Source organism: Bos mutus, chromosome 9 (genome assembly GCF_027580195.1).
Source record: "Bos mutus isolate GX-2022 chromosome 9, NWIPB_WYAK_1.1, whole genome shotgun sequence".
Classification (NCBI taxonomy): Eukaryota; Metazoa; Chordata; class Mammalia; order Artiodactyla; family Bovidae; genus Bos; species Bos mutus.
Genome location: NC_091625.1, coordinates 89,047,780 through 89,070,047, shown reverse-complemented (window position 1 = coordinate 89,070,047; position 22,268 = coordinate 89,047,780). Strand labels below are relative to the sequence as shown.

Below are 22,268 nucleotides of genomic sequence, written 5' to 3'. Positions count from 1 at the left end.
TGGAACGTGTTGTAAGGCAGGATGTAATGGGCTGATCACCAGAAGTAATTCATTGTGGTCATCCTGGAAGCTCTTTGAATGTTTTCTATGTGTTCCTTATTTTTGTTACTTTCCATAGAGTCTATGCAGTTATTCCAAGAATGGTTTTCTGGAATAAAGGCAGCAGCAAAGGAATCATCAGATAGAACTGGGGACAGCAAGGTTCTGGAGGCAAAGCTCCGTGATCTTCAGGTATGCAAGCTGGTGCTACTTTTTCCTAAATTGCCTTCAAGTGCCTTCAGGTCAGACCTAAACCATCTATTTCCCCAAACCTTCTTTTCTTCTCACTTTTCTTCTTCCCTAACAGAATTAGATTTCTTGGGTCAAAAAGAGATAGGAAGTATGAAAAGTAAGTTGATAAAAATGTTAGAATTTCATTCATGTTGATGTAAGGCAGAAATCAAACCAATATTGTAAAGCAATTATCCCTTGATAATATATAAAATATTGAAATATGTTGAAAATGTATAAATTTTTTAAAAAGTTAAAATTTCAGAATTTCTAGATCCCATTCCTCTCTTTGTTAGTCTATTACTCAGTCTTCGGCAGTCATTCAGAACTACACCTAATTTTAGTTTTTATGGCAGTAAAAGCATAAATAATTGTATCTATTTTACATCATTGTCATGAAGAAGTTTTAAACAGAAGACATGGCTTGTGTTTTTTTTAATAACCTAGCATCTGAATTTGGAGCTAGGATATATTCAAATAAAAGCAATAGATATTGTAGGTTTTAAAGGTGTGACAGACAATGAAAAATGTATAAATTTTGGTAAGGGAGGGCCACTGTGCAGCAACATTAAGAATGATTGTCAGGAGCCTAAGTTCAAATTAAGTTTTGGCCAAGTTTTTCAAATGGTTAATTTGAGCAAAGCACTGTGTTAAGTATTATAAAAATATTTTTTTAAAATTAATGGGGGAAAACATTAATGAGGAATATAAGGATTTTGTGGTTTAATGGGTGATGTGATGGGAATTATGTAGATAACTCATTAGCAGCCAGGGAGGAAGATCATTGTAATACAGGAAGCTGGTTTTGCTGGAGGCATGGTGAATTCAGATGTGGAGCTGGGTTCTTTAAAGCTTGAAATGCAGAGGATCTCCATGAAGCAAAGTCTGAGTGACAGTCACAAATACCTCTGTGGAGCTCAGAGTGGAGGCAAGACCAGCATAGTGGTTCTGGACTTTTTTTGCTCAGTTGAAGCCATGCCCATGTATATGATCTTCCAAGGAAGAGGTGCATACCAAGAAAAGCAGGGATCTGAGCACAGGATTTTGTGTGCAGTGTGAGTCAGACAAGGAGGCAGGGTGGAGACAATTAACCAATTGAAAGATGTCACATTAACCGTTTGAAGGAGTGGAGGCTGGACCAGGTTGAGATGGTGAGAATGGAGAGGGACTGACTGAGAGCAGACCTTGATGAGAGCATCCTTCTTTCCTGCTCGATGTTGCTTGCAGTTGGTCCTCAGCGGTTCCAGTGACTGGCTGGCACCATCCTCCATTCTCAGTCTTGACTGTATCCAATTATATACATCATTCTCACTGAAGCTTATTAAAAGCCTTCTTCCTTTGAGCTGTTTTTCTTCTCTTGCTTTACTTTCTCAGGTCAGAGTTGTAATTAATCCTCCTATGCAGTAGGATCTTTGAATAATAGCAAATGCTTTGTATTACCTTTGTTTCCCGAAACAGAACATTCTGGACTCGGTCAGTGATGGACAGAGCAAGCTTGATGCGGTGACCCGAGAAGGACAAACTTTGTATGCACATTTATCTAAACAAATTGTCAGTAGCATTCAGGAACAAGTTACAAAAGCTAATGAAGAGTTTCAGGCATTTCTGAAACAGTGCCTGAAAGACAGACAGGCGCTACAAGACTGTGCTTTGGAACTTGGGAGGTAAGTTTTTTCAACAGGTATAGATTTCATCATGCACGGACTATTTCTTCAGTGATTTAAAGTAAAGAGGCATTGGGAATAAACAAAAAATATTTTAAATTGTGAGTTTAAATTATAATGTTTTGACTTTAAGTACGTGTTCATACTAGGACAGTAACTGATTGTTCAAACTCTGATGGTATCATTTGGCTTTATTTTCTATACAGAAAAAGAAAGGAATTATATTCACTAATGATTATGAATGACATAAATGTATGTACTTTTTGTCTGTTTGGCTAACTCTAGATATTAGAATTTTGACACCCAAATTTTTGATTATCCAAGTCCTTTCCTCACTGTGTCTACTTCAGTGAGGTTGGAATTATGGCAGAAAACACTTATTATATTTCTCTGAATCAAGATTCCAATCAGGAAGCTATATCAACAGGGCTGGATATAAAATTAGAAAAAATATTCTGTTGCTAAGAAAGGAAAGATGTCAGTATAATCAAAATGCCTTTTTTTGGTTGGAGGTATTTGCCTGACTTTTGTCAAGGTTTCTTAGAGAATTTACAGTGTTTTTTTAAAACTTAAGAACCCTAGAGTCTTGTGCCATATTCAAATCCCTGTAAGATACAAAGACCCAGAGATGACTTTCCTTCCTGTTCCAAGGGCTTCCACGGCCCCATTTTTCCACTGGCCCCAATTCAGGGTCTTTGTAGTAAGATGTAAAGTTAAGTGCACACAGGCATGGAAATGTAATCTTAATTACCAGCTATAATTATCAAGATAGAGTGCTTCTTTTTCTGCTTGGATCTCAAGAAAAATGTCCAGAATTTGTCATTTTGTTACTGAAATAAGTGATTATTTGAATGGGATTATTGTCAAATTTTCTACTCTGCTTGAAAATCCATGAGATCTTAATTGCCATAGACATTGTTGACCTCAATATTATAATTTATTTATTATAATGAACATATAAGAATTTCTCTAACGTGTTTTGTTCTTTTCTTTAGTTTTGAAGATCAGCACAGAAAACTGAACTTATGGATCCATGAAATGGAAGAAAGATTAAGTACAGAAAACTTAGGAGAGAGCAAGCAACACATTCCTGAGAAGAAAAACGAAGTCCATAAAATTGAAATGTTTCTGGGAGAACTGTTGGCTGCAAGGTAGGATGCGGAAGTGGAATAGATGCTTTTCTTACTAGCAAATGTTTGCTTGTCTGGTTGGTTGGTTGGTTGGTTGGTTATTCGGGTTGGTTGTTGGCTGGTTAGATGGTTAGTTGGGGTGGTGATGTTTCTATACCTAGTACACAAATGATTGTATAGTGTTTCCATGGCAGTGTGGTGATCTGGAGAGAGTATTGGGTTGGAGGTAAAGAGCTGAGCTCCACTGCAGTTATATCTCCCTTTGTTCAACAAATTGGACAGGCCACTCATTTCCTGTATTTCTTGATATTAGCTTTTAAACATTGAGAATAATAATAAATACATTTTCCTCCCAGAGGTTATTATAAGGATATAAGGTGATTATAAAAATACCCTTCATTTACAAAATAACACTATAGACCCCAAATTCCATATATTTCTCACAGACTTCAGCCTCCAAGATTATTTCCAATCCACCATATCCTCATAATATTGTTAGTAAAGCAAAAGGTATTGTCATGAAGTCTGACTGCCCTAGAGATTCATTTTCTTCACTGCAGTATTTGTCTTCTCATTGCTTGTCAACTGAGCAAATGTTTCCGGTTCCTTCTCAGGCAGTTCTCTGGCCTGTGCTTTGGACTCCACTTTCATGGCTTTGCTCCCTCAATTCACACTGCACCACTGGCATTTTCAGTTGCTTCATTGAAATTGTTGCACTGGAAGATAGAACACTTTTCACTAGGGGAGGGAAGCTTGGCCCAAAACTCTGTCTGACTGTTGCTTTGGTCCTACCTCTGTGAACCTTTTGGAGAAGGCGATGGCACCCGACTCCAGTACTCTTGCCTGGAAAATCCCGTGGACGGAGGAGCCTGGTAGGCTTCAGTCCATGGGGTCACGAAGAGTTGGACACGACTGAGCGACTTCACTTTTACTTTTCACTTTCATGCATTGGAGAAGGAAATGGCAACCCACTCCAGTGTTCTTGCCTGGAGAATCCCAGGGATGGCAGAGCTTGGTGGGCTGCCATCTACGGGGTCGCACAGAGTCAGACACGACTGAAGTGACTTAGCAGCAGCTGTGAACCTTTACCATGGGGCAAACACGTTGTTGATTTTGTTACTGAATTCAGGTTAAGCTGCTCATACTCAAGAATCTAAGAACGAGAGACAAGTATTGAATAAAAGGAAAGATGGCTTTATTGAGGCACCTGGAAATTCTGGCAAGAAGGTGGACTCATGTCCCAAAGAGCCAATCCCCACTGCTGATTATAGAACAGATTTTAAAGGAAAACTTGAAGGGTGGGCAGGCAGAGACTACAAGCAGAACAAAACAGTTAGCTTTGAGAATCATCTTGAAACTGGTCATTTAGTGGTCTGGTCAGCATCATCTTGATTGTTTTAAGCACAGTTAATCTTCAGTTCTAAGGTCAGTTTGTTATCAGTACCTTGAAGTCAGTTCCTGGAATTGTGCAAGCCACATATTCAGTATTGCTCAAGACAGAGCATCTTATGTCATGACTACAGTCTGGTCATCATGTGCTGTGCTTAGGTGCTCAGCCGTGTGCAACTCTGCGACCCCATGGACTGTAGCCCACCAGGCTCCTCTGTCCATGGGGATTCTCTAGGCAAGAATTCTGGAGTGGGTTGCCATTTTCTTCTCCAGGGGATCTTCCCAATGCAGAGATCAAACCCCGGTTTCCTGCACTGCAGGAGGATTCTTTCCATCTTAGCCACCAGGGAGGCCCAGGAATACTGGAGTGGGTAGCCTATTCCTTTGCCAGGGGAATTTCCCAGCCCAGGAAACAAACTGGGGTCTCCTGCATCACAGGCAGATTCTTTAACAGCTGAGCTACCCGGGCAGTTAGCTTTTTCCCTCTGGTGGCCATTTTAGTGTCTGCAAAACAACTCAAGAATGTGAATCAGACTTTGTTATTTATATCCTTCAGGGAGAAGCTAAATATTCTGTGACTGTTGTCCTAATTGTTAACCGTTTGAGTCTGCTTTTTTGCAACTCAGGGGAGACCTGGGAGACTACAGCTTTTCTACAAACAAGAGACAAGGGACACAGAAGGGCTTTAGTATCTGGGAAGGCCTCACAGAGTCCTGCTCAATTTCAATTTTTTATAAATTGAACCCAATAGTGATTCAATTATAAATTGAAACTCACCCCAACCCAATGGTGAATTTAAATATTGACTCTTGTCTAGGTACAATATAACACGGCCAGACCTATTTCTGTCCTCCTTTTAAACATTTGATATTCTTCTTGAGCTGTTACTCTGATATTCCAGGACCAGATGCTTGGACACTAGGTGTATTTGCTCCCATCTGCTTTCCACCTGGCAGCTTCTCTAGACAGTCCTAATGTGCTCCGCTGGTATCCCAGCTTCTCCAGCTGAGTCACCTGACTTCTTTCACTTGCTGGCCACTTGCTCTTCCCAGTCCTTTGGATTTTTTTTTCATCATAATATTCTGCAAGTACTTTGCATATCTTAGGGGAATGCCCTGTATTTTTAAAAAGAACCTCAGACTTAAGAATCATTGATTTTTATTGTCTATTAAGCAGTTCTTCTTGTGGTAACATGTGATATCTGTCCTCTTGAATTATTATTTAACTAAAGTCATTGTTTAAACCATCTTCATGTCTTACCTTCATGTCTCATGCAGATTACAAGTATCAGTTCAGTTCAGTCACTTAGTTGTGTCTGACTCTTTGCAACCCATGAACTGCAGCATGCCAGGCTTCCCTGTCCATCACCAACTCCCGGAGCTTACTCAAACTAGTGTCCACTGAGTCAGTGATGCCATCCAACCATCTCATCCTCTGTTGTCCCCTTCTCCTCCCACCTCCAATTTTTCCCAGTATTACAAGTATAAGAGATGTACTTTAAAGTATATGTAATGTTGTCTAAGTCTTATATATCTCATTGAAGCACACAGGATTCTGTTTAGATAATAGCTGCTCAAGCAAAAGAAAAAGACAAGGTAGGAAATGGGTTTCCTGTCCTTTTCTGACATTCACAACAGCTTGTGTGACAGCATCAACAGTCTCCCTTCTGATATCCCAGGCATTTCCTGAGAGATATGCTGATTCAGAAATCTGTAAAACAGCATAAAGCCGACCTAGCCATAGAAGATCATGTTTTCCGTTGACTTAATTAACATAACCTCAAACTGAGATGAGCAGAGTTCCCAAGATACAACAAAGAAACCCATAAGTATTCATAAGATGGCCTTTTGAAAGAAGCTTTCTTTGGCACTTTATCTCTGCCAAACATTGTGCTGGATGCTGGGGATATGAGATGAATGTAATTACCATGGCTTCTAGAAGGTGAAAGCCTTGTGGATGGAGACAGACAGGGTGTATGAGGTGAGAGAAAGGCGGAAAGAGGGCACCAGAAGGGGAGTCAGCATCATGCTTCCTGGGGATGTAAGGCCTGCACTGAGATTTGAAGGGCCTCTTAGAAAAGAAATTGAAGAGTGGTTATGAAGGAGGAGTCTTCGTGTGTATACAGCAGGGTGGAGTGCTTAGGGAATTTCAGGGAACTGTTTATGATTAGAGCATTAACTAGGAATGAAGAAAAGTCAGAGATCAGCCCGGAGAGACAGGCCTGGGCCATTTCCTGAAGTGAATCCCTGACAATACACAGGGCTGGGATCCAGGCATAGATAGCACAGACTGAATGAGATCCCTCGATGGGAAGTGACTGCATTCAGATAAACCACAGAGAGCCAGGTAGCCAGGCCTCTGAGGGTACCCAGCACCATCACTGAAAGGCATGTCAGCTGTGCGCTCTGGTCTGGTGGCTGCTCCAATGTCAACAATCATGTGTCACTCCCCTGTGCTCCTGACAGAATTCATTTTTTTTTTTTCCCTGTTTTCTTTAGAGAGTCTCTGGACAAGCTGTCCCAGAGAGGGCAGCTTCTCAGTGAAGAAGGCCACGGTGCTGGGAAAGAAAGCCGCCTGTGTTCCCAGCTCCTCACAAGCTATCAGAACTTACTCCGGATGACCAAGGAGAAGCTCCGGAGCTGCCAGGTGGCCCTGCAGGAGCACGAGGCCCTGGAGGAGGCGCTGCAGAGCATGTGGTCCTGGGTGAAGGACATGCAGGACAGACTGGCCAGTGCAGAGAGCACTGTGGGGAGCAAAGACGCCTTGGAGAGACGGCTGTTACAAGTGCAGGTACGTGGGGCGCCAGCCTGAGGCCTTCCGAAAACTGTTGGATTAGACTCACAGGTGTTTGGGGTGTCCCTGGTGGCTCAGACTATAAAGAATCTGCCTGCAATGCAAGAGACCTGGATTTAACCCCTGGGTGGGGAAGATCCCCTGGAGAAGGGAATGGCTACCCACTCCAGTAGTTTTGTCTGGGAAATCCCATGGATAGAGGAGCCTGGTGGGCTACAGTCTGTAGGGTCACAAAGAGTCGGACATGACTGAGTAATTAACACACACACACACACACACACACACACACACATACACACAGGTGTTTGAGTTAGGTCCTCATCGTTCAACTGTGAGCCTCCTCAGGATTACGTGGGCAAAATGAAGAAAATGGGCAAAAAAAGGATTTGGAGGGATTGTTTTCCTCTTCTGTCAAGGAATATTTTTGTTCTGATAGCTTTAAAATATTTTTTTTTTAAATTTTAGTAAACATTTTTCGCAAATATTATGAATACCTACTCTACTCCAAGCACCATGCAAGTTGATTGGAATATAGAGACAAAAATTAGTTCTTGCTTTCCAGGAGTTCCCAGTTAGTGGAAGAGATCAACCTGTAAATTATTAAATTATTACTTTCAGTACAGCCTGTATGGAGGGGCCCTGATGAAGTATGGAGGAGGCCACAGACTAGCCTGCAGTCCATGAAGTTTCCTTTGAAAGGCAGAAATTACCCAGGCAATAGAAATAGGGATCTGTCAAGTTTTGGACAAGAGTGTCTTTGTTTTCAAAATGACTTCTCTTTACTCTGATGCAAAATTCAATAAAGTTCCACTTCTAGGCTTGTGGTCCAGAGTTTTCCAGAAACTTAAATCAGAGTTGGTCTCTGACTTCCAGACTCCCGGACTTCTAATATTTAAGTAAGGTGTTATAGGGCCATAGGGTCCAGAGTTTGATATTGTTGTTGTTGTTCCATTTTAAGGTAAGGTATGCCTTAGCTTGATTCTCATGGGAAACAACACATCAGAAGGTTTTAGTAATCCTGCTGATGATTATTCATTCTTCCTTCACAGGAAATTCTCCTGATGAAAGGTGAAGGGGAAGTTAAATTGAACATGGCCATTGGCAAAGGGGAACAGGCCTTGAGAAGTAGCAACAAGGAGGGTCAGAAGGTGATCCAGACTCAGCTACAGACCCTTAAAGACGTGTGGGCTAACATCGTGGACTCCTCCGTCCATGCCCAGAGGTACAGAGCCCATTTTTAGTGTGTCTTTGCCTGAGTCAAACCCAGTGACTTAGTAAAATGATGGAGTAGAGCTGAAGGTATCCTGTAAGAGAGTTACCAAGCGTGTTATTTTAGATGGTTGTATGGATGCCTGTATCTGCCTGATTGAATTTTCTATAACTGCAATGGCTGGTTTTGTTTGCTTGCTTGCTTTGTGTGTGTGTGTGTGTGTGTGTGTAATATTTACATCTCCCATAACATCTCTCATGGATTCTGGCACACATGGGCTTAATCAGATACCGCCTCTAAATTCATCAAAGAAAGAATACGTCTTTAATAACTTTAACAACTTTAATAACTTTTTGCTTTTTAAGGAAAGTTAAGTCATTGGCAACTTTTGAGCTTACATACAAATCTTTTTCTCAACTGAAGTAATATCCCTAACAGTGGGCTTACAGAGATGTTGGGAGAGTATGTGATCACCCCACTCTATCCTGACATTTAGAGTAAGGCCAGGGGACCAACCTCCTGCTATGTGTGAACACCTTCACATGGGCAACAGCCAGACCACACGACCCCATTGCATCAGATGCTGATGAGAAAACAGAGAAGATTCTAATTGTTACACAAGGTTTTGTTGTTGTGTTATATTTATGATTCAAAGACTTTCATCTTCCTCCCTCTTCTCAGAGGATCTACAAATAATCTGACTGGCTGGTTGGACAAATGACTTTCAGCAGTATTATACTAATACATATTCCAGAAGTCACATTCTAAAGGTTATATGTACTGTTCAATCACGGAAGAAGTGTGTGCTCAAAATCATCTTCATAAATAGATGAACAGAAGATTAGAGCTCATCACAAAACAAAATAACACTCCAGTTACTCACTGCAGTGTAAACAGTGAACCACGGTGACAGCTAAAAACATGCTTTGTTTACTTTGCATATGGAGGGTAGGTGGTAACTCCACAGAGTCAGCAGGATTTTGAATCTTCATCACAACTCATAATGGTCAGCAAAGAAAAAAAAAATCAGATTCAATAGTTCTATTATTCTATAGATCAGACTGCTGGGGCATGAACTAAACTCCCCAATGCTTGGTAACAGGCCAACTTCATAAAAGTGAATAGCAATACGGGTGAATATTTTCCGGATGTTAGAATAAGATGTTAAATACAGGAAGCGGATTTAAATCCTTGATTCTTCTCTTTCAGCAAGGAATTCACTTTGGAAACTGCATTTTGAGCTGTAGCAGTGCTCAAATTATTGTGCTAAAATAATGAAACAAAGTAGTTTTTGCTCTCTCAGTGCTCAAAAGCTAGGGTAGGATATATTCCAAAATAAATAAATAAATAAAACAACCAAGCCTCTGACTCAGATTGTGTTCCTAAGATGCTGTGGACTGTGGAAAAGAGTAGGGCTTGGATGGCTTCTGGAGAAGTGAGATGGATTTGGACTTTCCAGAAAATTATTTGCAGAAAGAATAGGGCTTTAAGGCATATATGATAAGGTATATATTGGTGCAAAGGGGAGATTTTGAGCAAAAGAAACAATTTGGAAGTACATTCACCACAGATATAACTTCAGGGTCATAGAATTATATGCAAGGGAGAGTGGGAGGGGTCACTGAAGATGAGTTAGAATAGTTTGTAAAGCTAAATGTTGGAGGTATTTTAAAAATGCCAGTCTAGAGAGCCTTTTAGTTGACTATTGGGAGAGCTATTGACTTGACTATTAACTTAGGTGACTATATTTCTAATACTATTAGCATACTGAGCCTTCATCCCTTCACACATTCAACACAGAAGCACTAAACATTATATATTATATCTGCAAGTGAAAAAATCAATCTAATTATGTCATTTACCCAAAAGAATACTTCACATTTTGAATTCCATTATCTTTAATAGGATAAACCAAATCCAAGAAAATACAGAATTAATGTATATTAAATAAAATTTAACTGGTGCCCCCTGGCTGATGTTTTGACAATGTAACATGTATATGTGTCTATTCATTTAGGGCAATTAGCATCTGGAAGACAAATCTCCAGATGCATATGCGACTAAGACATCTTCAAATTTGGGGATAAATTTATTTTTATTTGGAAGAAGCTGTGTTGTAGGTCAGAAGAGTAATGTTTTCCCCTTCACTTGAAAACACTGTTTTCATCACTTACAATACCATTCGGTAAAAGAGCTTACATGGGTGCAATGCCCTCATGGTTGGTTTTTAGTAGAGATGTGATGATAACTTACTTTTGTAATATGTGACATTGGTTCTAGCACTTTAGAATCTGTGATTAGCCAGTGGAATGACTATCTAGAGTGGAAAAACCAGTTGGAGCAGTGGATGGAATCGGTGGATCAAAAAGTAGAACATCCCTTGCAACCACAGCCTGGTCTGAAAGAGAAGTTTTCCCTCCTGGATCACTTTCAGTCCATTGTATCAGAGGCAGAAGACCATGCCGGAGCGCTGCAGCGACTCACAGCAAAGGCCAGGGAGCTCTACCAGAAGACTGAGGATGAGGCTTTCACGGATATGGCTCAAGAGGAACTGAAAACACAGTTTAATGACATACTGACCGTTTCCAAGGTTAGTGCTTTATAGCAAAGGAAAAACGTCAAGGTTCAGGTAAAGAATACACTGTAGGTTAAATTTTAGGGGAATTGGTGTGGAGGTTGTGAGGGAGGCTGAAGAGGGAGGGGATATATATAATATATACATTATGTATATATGTACACGTTATGTGTATATATGTATATATACACACATATATATACAGCTTATTCGCTTTGTTGTATAGCAGAAACCAACATAACATTGTAAAGCCATTATCCTCCAATTAAAAATTTTAAAAATAGAAATAAAAAATGAAACTATATCTTTAGTGAACAGGTATATTACATAAAGGGTCATTTCTCACCAATGGATGCCCATGAATTTTTCTCTCTATGCAATTTTGGGATTATTGTTTATTTGTTCTTCATCCTTCTCCACTCAGAATGTTAATCAACCCATTTCTTTTCTTTGTAAGACTCTCTGAGACTCAGTTGTCAGTTTTGAGTTCTTTTGCTTTTGCTGCCACTTATATTTGTTACGTTAGGTGCAAGTCTATTTACCTCCCAGATTTAAGTCATGTACCAAGTATTCTATTTCTCATTTTAGTAAAACCCTCATTTTTCTGTTCTCCAAGAAATTGGCTCCTTCGTGTAATATGAAGATTTTCTCTCAATTCTATCTCTGAATCATTACTTTCCTCCATGACTTTTCTATTGCATATATGTGAGAATGTTAAAGAAAATAAGGGAGAAGATTTTTTCCTTCTCTTGGCTTCCTTTAGGGAACTCTTGTATTATTAGTACTACAGTTTTTAACATATGTGTTCAGTTCAGTTCAGTTCAGTCGCTCAGTCATGTCCGACTCTTTGCAACCCCATGAATCCCAGCACGCCAGGCCTCCCTGTCCATCACCAACTCCCAGAGTTCACTGAGACTCATGTCCATCGAGTCAGTGATGCCATCCAGCCATCTCATCCTCTGTCGTCCCCTTCTCCTCCTGTCCCCAATCCCTCCCAGCATCAGAGTCTTTTCCAATGAGTCAACTCTTCACATGAGGTGGCCAAAGTACTGGAGTTTCAGCTTCACCATCATTCCTTCCAAAGAAATCCCAGGGCTGATCTCCTTTAGAACGGACTGGTTGGATCTCCTTGCAGTCCAAGGGACTCTGAAGAGTCTTCTCCAACACCACAGTTTAAAAACATCAATTCTATACATCAGTGTCTCTTTTGCTGTCTCGTACACAGGGTTATCGTTACCATCTTTCTAAATTCCATATACATGCGTTAGTATACTGTATTTATGTTTTTCCTTCTGGCTTACTTCACTCTGTATAATAGTCTCCAGACACTGATGTATAGAACAGTCTTATGGACTCTGTGGGAGAGGGTGGGAAGATTTGGGAGAATGTCATTGAAACATGTGAAATGTCATGTATGAAACCCAGTCCAGGTTCAGTGCACGATGCTGGATGCTTGGGGCTGGTGTGCTGGGAAGGCCCAGGGGGATGGTATGGGGAGGTTGGGAGGAGGAGGGTTCAGGATGGGGAGCATGTGATTTTTTTTTTTAAAAATAAAATTTAAAAAAAAAAAAAAGAAAAATTAAAAAAAAAAAAAAAATCAATTCTTCGGTGCTCAGCTTTCTTCACAGTCCAACTCTCACATCCATACATGAACACTGGAAAAACCATAGCCTTGACTAGACGGACCTTTGTTGGCAAAGTAATATCTCTGCTTTTCAGTATGCTATCTAGGTTGGTCATAACTTTTCTTCCAAGGAGTAAGCGTCTTTTAATTTCATGGCTGCAGTCACCATCTGCAGTGATTTTGTAGCCTAGAAAAATAAAGTCTGACACTGTTTCCACTGTTTGCCCATCTATTTCCCATGAAGTGATGGGACCAGATGCCATGATCTTCGTTTTCTGAATGTTGAGCTTTAAGCCAACTTTTTCACTCTCTTCTTTCACTCTCATCAATAGGCTTTTTAATTCCTCTTCACTTTCTGCCATAAGGGTGGTGTCATCTGCATATCTGAGGTGATTGATATTTCTCCCGGCAATCTTGATTCCAACTTGTGCTTCTTCCAGCCCAAAGTTTCTCATGATGTACTCTGCATATAAGTTAAATAAGCAGGGTGACAATATACAGCCTTGATGTACTCTTTTTCCTATTTGGAACCAGTCTGTTGTTCCATGTTCAGTTCCAACTGTTGCTTCCTGACCTGCATATAGGTTTCTCAAGAGGCAGGTCAGTTGTTAGTTTATCTTAATTTTTATTTTGGTAATGATTAAGAGCTATGACTTCAGTTAAAAAGACCTAGAAATTTGAATTCTGGCTTTGACGCTTTTTCGGATGTATGACTTTGGGCATGTTACTTAACTTCTGTAACCTCTAAAGGTCCTTTCTCATAATACAGTTAAATAATATTATCTACATCACATAGCTGTCATGAGGATTAAATGAGCAAATTTATTTTAAGTGCTGAGCAGAATACTGTACACAAAGGCAACACAAATAATTTCTTGAACAATAAGAACAGTTATAATAATAGTAATAATTAAGTGGATTATTAGTGAGGGATGTTAGTCAACATTCATTAAGCATAGATTTTTATTCTAAGCTAGACCAAGTAAAACTTAAAGGAAAATGATTGCTTCTTCACAGTCTTTCAGTAGAATTAAGATTTGATTTTTTTCATTTTGAGATATTAGACATAGAGAAAATTCAAAAATAAGAAAAGAATCTTTTAAGATCATTAAGACACCTGCTGCCTTGTCTGAATAATGATTCGGGTTCTGAATAATGATTACTGTTAAAGTACTCTTCTTTCTCTACCAGGAGAAAATGAGGAAAGTAGAAGAGATTGTGAAAGACCATCTCATGTATTTAGACGCAGTCCAAGAATTCACGGATTGGCTCCATTCAGCAAAGGAAGAACTTCATCGGTGGTCAGATATGTCAGGAGATTCACCAGCCACCCAGAAAAAATTATCTAAAATTAAGGTCAGAAAATAGATGGATGGTATAACTGCATTGGTTCTTGGGTATCACATTTCTGTGATGAAGATTCTGTGGATAAGATTATTTAAAATATTTTATTCCTGTTTTCTATTTGTTGGCATTTATTACCTTGTACCTCATGAATCAAAAATATAGGTAGGAGAAAAAAGGAAATTCAAAACATGGTACACTTGTGAGGAAAATGGACCACTGTCCATGGATGCTTCTGTGTGCAAATGTGCTTATTATTACTGTAGCATCAAGGCCTACAAAATATGCACCAGATTGGTGGGCTGACAAAACCAGATACCATTTTCTAGCACAGTGAAAGAAAAGTTTATAAAGTAACTTGGTTAAAAGTATTTGAATAATTCACTTGTTTTATTCTGCTTTCTTAGCCAACAGTATGACAACATAGTAGAAAACAGCAATTTTAAGGGCATTAAAATAGGTTCCTGTTTATAAGGTCTACTTTAAAAAAAAAAAAAAGAAGTTCACATATCTGAGGGAGCTGGAACAAATATATTTCTATTTACTTGAATATTAAATTGCATTCATTTCCTCTATGTGGAAGTAATAGATTTTAATCTGAGAACCAGGAAATGGTGATATTTTCAATTGTTTAATTGTACATGAGGAAACATTGAAATACGTAGTATAAATGTGGTCAGGAATACAAGACTGGGATTGTGTTCTGACACCTGGAAATCAGAACATAAAAATACTCGTTGATGACAGCAACAATAACTACATTTTGAAAGTTTACTCTTAAATGTTCAGAAAGTATTATCTTATTTAAATCTTACTACAACTGCACAGGTTTTAAATGAGATAACCACAGAAAGCCACTTCTAAAATTCTTATTACCTGTGTGATTCCATAAAATGCTTTGCTGTATTCTTCACTAATATTTTGATTTGTTCCTCCATTCATTCACCCATTCATCCATTTATTCAATGAAGGTTGTACAACCCTCAAGGAACTTGACGTGTGGGAGGGAATGAGGATGCACAAACTGATGCTTATAAAATCATACAGCAAATCTAACCCTAGCTCACGAGTTCAGGCTCTAGAATCGGACCCTGACGCTACACCTTATCCCTGCTGCTTTTCTTAGGGCAAGTTACTTGATGTCCTCAAGCCTCAACCTCTTTCTTCATCAGTAAAAATCAGAGTAACAATAGTACCTGCCTCACAGAGTCATTTTGAGGACTAAATTAGATCATGTGCCTAAAGCATTATCCAGGAGCTAAGTCATAAATTTGTATTAAAATTAACAAAAATAATGGATACATAAATATATAAACATCAGAATAGATTCTGTAGAGAAATCTATTCTTAGCAAGAAATACCACTATTTTACCTAATTAGCAATACATAAGTTTATCTTGTTATCTTTTGGGGTATTTGTGTGCTTTAAGCCTAAAAGTTGCAGTTAAATTGTTGAATTTCTAGTGAGGTTCTCAAAAGTAAAAAGAATAGTAATAAATCAATACTGTGTAAAGGTTGTTTTGAGCTTTCAGCTTAAGTATGTCTGTGAATGATTTATTTTAGTTACTATAAAAATATTTAGTTAACATGCTGAAAGTGAAAGTAAAAGTGAAAGTTGCTCTGCTGCTGCTGCTGCTGCTGCTGCTGCTAAGTCACTTCAGTCCTGTCCGACTCTGTGCGACCCCGTAGACAGCAGCCCACCAGGCTCCCCCGTCCCTGGGATTCTCCAGGCAAGAACTGGAGTGGGAAAGTCGCTCAGCTGTGTCCAGTTCTCTGGGACCCCATGGACTATACAGTTAATGGAAATCTCCAGGCCAGAAAACTGGAGTGGGTAGCTGTTTCCTTCTCCAGGAGATCTTCCCAACCCAGGGATTGAACCAAGGTGTCCTGGATTGCAGGCGGATTCTTTACCAACTGAGCTATCAGGGAAACCTGCATACTGAACTATTTCATACTTAAAATATGTCATATGAAAATATTAAGATACTGAAGTATTTGAAATTGAGGAGGGCTTATTCTTTTGTTGTGATGAGTTAGCTTGATTCCTAGTGGAAGAGAAGTGTCGTTTAAGCCACCACCTCGGGGAAGAAGATGGAAATGGGGTAGAGACAAGCAGAGGACAGAACAAGAACAAGAACAAGGGCAATCCTTGTTCACTTGTCTTGATGTCAACTTAGGGAAAAATAAGATTCACTCATTTATCTGAGTAATACGCCACAGGCAAACATTCAAATCACTATCAAAATAGTTTCACATATTCCAACAACGCCGGATTTCAGGGTTCCCCTTTAGTCTGTTTCAGGATGTTGCAGATTCCTCAGTTTACTTCACCACAAACCTTGACGCTCACAATGATAATTTTCTACTATAATAACTTAGGAGTGGGCGGATGAATTGAATCCGGTTCCTTGTGGCACACTTGCTAAAACTTCCTAGCAGGACAGGGTCCCCCTCTGTACACATTTGGAAACTTGAAGGCCAAGTGACTCAGAGCCTCCTCAGTTGCCATGGTGATATTCCATTACAGGAGCTGATGGATTCCAGAGAGATTGGTGCAAGCCGCCTAAGCAGAGTGGAGTCTCTGGCCCCTGCCGTGAAACGGAACACGACTGCCAGTGGCTGTGAGCTCTTGGACACGGAGATGCAGGCCCTGCGTGCGGACTGGAAGCAGTGGGAAGACAGCGTTTTCCAAACGCAGACCAGTTTGGAGAACCTGGTTAGCCAAATGGCCCTTTCGGAGCAGGAGTTCTCAGGCCAAGTGGCTCAGCTGGAGCAGGCCCTTGAACAGTTCAGTGCCCTCCTGACAAGCTGGACTCAGCAGTTAGCCCTCCTGGAAGGCAAGAACACAGATAAGGAGCTGGTGGAATGCTGGCAGAAGGGCCGGGTAAGTTGGCTCCCTGTGTCTGCTGGGGGGTTATGCTGAAATGTTTGTTTGCCTTTCTTTATTGCTAAACAACAACAACAAAAAATTCCTTGCTAACTAAAAACATGCAACATTCATACTTGGAAAAATAAGTATGAGTCTAATTAAATTTGTAAAGCTGCTCCATTTCCTTTTTTCATAAATCAAAGTACTGTAAAAATATAGACATAAGGGAGAAAGAGGTTTTCTTTCTTTTTACCATAAGAAGCGTTTATGGATAGTGGGAATATTTTACTTTCATTCTTATGATGTAAGAGTTTGTAATGTTGTTTTCAGCTACTCAGTCTGAAAAAAGTGGCCTGTGGGTAGAGGCATAAATAGAGAGTCAGAGCTGTTTTCCTGCCAGGGAATTACTTCCAACAATTAAATGATTGAATTCATAGCTTTGAAAAAAATTTTGGTAATCTCCTAAAATACAGCTAATAGTTTTCACCCTGATTAGCTCTCCTGTGTGTGGATTTGACAGCTGTGTTTGAATTAATCCGTTAACAGAACTCCTAGTCATGCTCACCAGTTGCCTTGTGGACTTTTTTTTTTTAACTAATAGCTGTCCTTTCAGAATGTGAGGAAGGAAAGCATAAAAGGAAGAGTGAAAAATGGGCAGAAGCTTGAAATCTTCTTTCTTTCTTTTACTGTTAAATAATATCTCAGAAAGCCTTTCGATATGTGCAGTTTTAGAGTGCTCTGAATCATGGATGTCCTTAAAAGGAAGTTTAGTAAACTTCTCTGTTTCTATTTATGTTATTGATTTCAAAATATCTCCAGCCAGTAAGAAAGTCTTGCAGTATTTCCAACACTGTATCTGAAACAAATATAGCACCCACAAAATAAAACTTCATAATCATCTCTTATACTATTTAATTTATAATGTTTCTAGGATTTTGTTTTCTCGCGTTTCCTATCCTTTAGGCTTAAGCTCCAGAATAAAGCACAGAAAGTTCTGTAAAACAGGGAGAAGGAAGTCAGTACGTTGTCCCATGTGGTCAATATTATTCACTCTGGTATAAAACAATGAATTATTATGCTTTAGTTCTTTTGTGTTCCTTTTCTTTCTCTTCCATTAATATGATGAATTTTTTTTAACAGAAAGATTTGGTTATATTTAGATTGAATTACTGTTTTGAGCTATCATTTTTTTATTCATACTACTAATGAAAGTAATAGGTGAAACCTATAAAAAACGCACATGATAATGTAAAGAGAATATGGACTTTTTTTTTTTGCTTTAGAAGTCCAGTTACCTTGAAGTTTGTTTAAACAAAGAGAAAAAGGTCATAATGTTTTCATGCAATACATACGTTGTTCTTTAAGTAACACTTGTGACAAACAGAAATAACTAAGGAATGCTGCACTTGTGATCTGTACAAAACACCAACATTTTGGGTTGTACATAATTTAAAGAAATATCCCAATCACTTTTCAAAATATTGTAGTAGCCAATACATAGAGATATGCCTTAGGTGGTCATAGGAATGTAATTCAGAAAATTAAGAAAAAAAAAAGAACATACTGGAACTACTGAATTTATTCAGAATCACTGAGGAAGAAAAACAACCTCGAACTTCCATACTGATTTTACATAACTTGTATATAGTACCTTGACTTAAATTCAAGAGGAAAAGTTAAGACTCTCCTCTTCTATTTTTGGTAGACAGGTGCATGGTAAACTAAGATAACATTTCTCCCTGATTTTACCTGAGAGTGGCCTTTTAAATTTTCTATTTAAAAGAGGACAGGTTTGGCACATTTATACTAATGTTAAAACATTATTAGCATTTCTTGGAATCTCAAGAAGACAATATAGATTATTATTTGTGCTGGTAATCCAAAATTGCCAGCCCTTCGCTTAAATCTCCTTCCAGATTTGGCTCCAAAGTTCATACTTTAGATGATAATACTATATCACCTCCCAATATTCAGATTTCCTTTTATTTTTAATAATGATGTTTTAATATCAAAACAGATAACATTACGCTGTATACCTTAAACTTATACAGTGCTATATGTCAATTATATCCCAATAAAACCAGGAAAAAATAAAAGATAAAAACAGATAATAAATTTTCTCACCACACACAAAAATGGAAATGGTAATTATGTGATGGGATGGAGGTGTGAGCTAATGATCTAGTGATAATCATTTACAATATATAAATGTACCTTATCAACATGTTGTACACCTAAAATTTATACAATGTTGCTTATCGATTGCATTTCAATAAAGCTAAGAAAAGCTTTTAATTTTAAAAAATAATGATAATATTTCCATGACGATGGATGCATAGGACATTTTACAAAATAATGGATTTGCCAGGGTTCTTTGACATTGTTTTGCTGTTTGTTGGAGGCGGGGTTTGTCACTGTTGAAAATCACAGTAATAGACATAAAATTCCACAAGTGTTTATTCTCTATTCCACAATTAAATGATGAGACTCAAGAGATCTTTAAAAAATAAAAATGGATCATCATCTATAGACTATGTTAAATCATGTTGCAAAGTATCTTATTCACTATGTTTGCAAAACTCATATTTTTTTTTAATTTCCAAGGTTATTAACCTTATAGATTTAACAATTTTATTAACCTATAGAACCTCTAAGGGGGAAAAAATACATTTTAAGACTTTACTGAAACAGAATTATACAACCTGATATTTATAAAATGAAAGACTGCCAAAATGCTTTAATTTATGTTAAGTTTAGTGTAGTCAAGTTGCTCAGTCATGTCCGACTCTTTGTGACCCCATGGACTGTAGCCTACAAGGCTTCTCTGTCCATGGAATTTTCCAGGCAAGAATACTGGAATGGGTTGCCATTTCCTTCTCCAGGGGATCTTCCCAACATGGGGATAGAACCCAGGTCTCCCGCATTGCAGGTAGACGCTTTACCTTCTGAGCCACCAGGGGAGATGATTTTTTTTTTTTTTAGTATAAGTTTTTAGTCAAAAGCTTTTCACTTTTCATATCATCTAATTTATAAATGACTGTTTTGAATCTCTGGTTCTTTTTACTTTTTTGGTATGTGGTAAATTTCTTTAGTTCTTATAACATTTTCCCTTAAATAAAAGGTTTAATGTGGTATAAAATAGTAGTTACTAGTGTTTGGAGTTTTGGAGAGAAACTTTCTAATTATTTGTGAATTTCATAAATAAAAACATCGTATACTCCTCTGAAGTCCAGCCACTGACCTAGAAAGAATTTTCTAACCAAGGGAACTTCATCCTTCCTCTGAGAATCATGGTCTAGGTGGAAAAGCCAAGAAGTTCAAGACTAGTGGGGACGCTGGCTGGTGATGAGTGCAGACACAGTGCTGTGTGTCCTCAAGATGATCCCCTAAGAGGTGGGACAGAGAGCAGAGAATCCTTAGAGGAGCCCTGATTTGAGCTGAGTGTTAAGGCTTGATTACAAATTGACCAGATGAGAAAGGTGGAGGAACAGTATCAAGATCCAGAATTACTAAGGAATGAGAAAACACAGGCAACAATTGGAGAACGGGATTCAAAATCAGAGAACACTGTGCCATTCGAGAGTAGACGGGGCGCTGAGAGTCAAGAAGCAGAGGGAAAGAGAGCTGATTAAGAGTTAAGACATACAATAGATCAGACCTCGTTCATCTTGTGTGGAGTGAGAAGTTTTCTGATTCAGATCAGTGGGAGGACAGTGGTGCCATTTTCTAGGACGAGAAATACAACACAGACCTACTTTGTTGAGAGGCCTGGTTTTCCTACAAATCTAGGCCGTGTCTTGATAAATATCTCTGAGAACAGTAATAGTAACAGCAACAGCTATTTGAGTAGTTACTCATCTTCTTGCCCCTCCTCTTTAATATTTTTTTTTAACTTGGAGATAATATTATCTACATAGTCCCACTTAAATAGCCTGCTGTCTTTACTAATTAGGCACTTGATGTGCCAGGAACTGTGCTAAGGATTTGACACTGAAGATCTCACGTGTTCCTTGTGACAATGCTATAAGAAAACTCTGATTGCAAAGCACCTTGTGTAACTCAGTAGACCATGTGGTTTCAGAGGTGTCCTTGTCAAGTCCCAACATTTTGTTTTGGATTTCAGATTTATAATATTGTGATTAATCACGTCTCTCTCTCATCTATTAAATTGTGAGCTCTTCAAGTACAAAAATCACACCTTTAGTTGTTTTGAGAGTGCCAGAATCCAGCAAAATGATTGATAGATACCAGATATTTAGCAGATATTTGATGACTAGGTGAATGAAACTATGAAAGGAATAAATTATTAGTTAAATTAGACCTCTGATATATAAGAAATTCTTAATGTAAAAGTTAACTGTATATATACTACATAAATTCAGTTGCTACATGTATTTTCTAATCCAAGGTTAGTATTGCTTTGCTTTGAAATGATTTCTCTTCACCTTTAAACAGTATATACCCATGCACATCTTCCAATGGCATAGTCAGAATGTTTTTGAACAATTTAGGCTATTCTTGTTTTTCTGTTCCTCGTTCCACTTTAAGTTACTTGACCACTTGAATCATTTGACTATCGGGCAACGCTGGATACTTGAGAACTTAGCTCTTCCTAGAAAAAGATGCAAAATAACCAAGTGCTATCATCTGCCAGTAGGAATCCTGAAAATAGGCCTCATCTCATTACTGAATCTACTGTGTTGGTTCTCCCTCCACTAATAATTTATTATGTGATTTATGCGTGTATCATACGAGGATGTGGAAATTGCCCAGTTTAAGCACCTGCTCCTCTGCCTGGTTATTTCCTGGTAGGAGATACTGGATGCTCTACAAAAAGCAGAGCCTCAGACGGAAAATCTCAAGTCTCAACTGAATGAACTTTGTCGATTTTCCAGAGACCTGAGTACATACAGCGGAAAAGTTTCTGGCTTGATTAAAGAATATAATTGGTGAGCATAAACCTTACGGGCATTCAAAATATTTTTACACAAATAAGAAGTCAGAGGTTTGTTTAAGTTGTGAGTTCAGTAATAATATAAATTAATCTTTAAATATATTATCAAATGGTGTGAGTGTATATTAAGGGCTGTTGATTTTCTTGAACATTATTTTGATCTACTTTATCACTTTTTTTCTCCCGTTAAATGCTTCAAATCATGGTTCCAGTCTTTGTTTGCAAGCATCCAAGGGCTGTCAGAATAAAGAACAGATTTTACAGCAAAGATTTCTGAGAGCCTTCAAGGATTTCCAACAGTGGTTGGTTAATGCAAAGATCACAACTGCTAAGTGCTTTGACATACCTCAAAATATCAATGAAGTTTCAACGAGTCTTCAGAAAATACAGGTAAGAGTGTGATCAATTAATTCTAATAATGGTGCTGAAAATTCTCTAGTGGTCCA

At 38.5% G+C, this 22,268-nt stretch overlaps 1 protein-coding gene across 1 annotated transcript in view; it reads left to right on the top strand.

The window, feature by feature from the left end:
* SYNE1 (spectrin repeat containing nuclear envelope protein 1) overlaps positions 1 to 22,268 on the top strand; it is a 501,407-nt gene that overhangs the window by 225,484 nt on the left and 253,655 nt on the right. Inside the window, 10 exon segments of the mRNA XM_070376885.1 lie at positions 119 to 231; positions 1,729 to 1,934; positions 2,930 to 3,085; positions 6,952 to 7,243; positions 8,296 to 8,468; positions 10,737 to 11,046; positions 13,847 to 14,011; positions 16,527 to 16,883; positions 21,681 to 21,817; positions 22,035 to 22,212. Of these exon segments, the coding sequence (XP_070232986.1) occupies positions 119 to 231; positions 1,729 to 1,934; positions 2,930 to 3,085; positions 6,952 to 7,243; positions 8,296 to 8,468; positions 10,737 to 11,046; positions 13,847 to 14,011; positions 16,527 to 16,883; positions 21,681 to 21,817; positions 22,035 to 22,212 (2,087 nt within the window).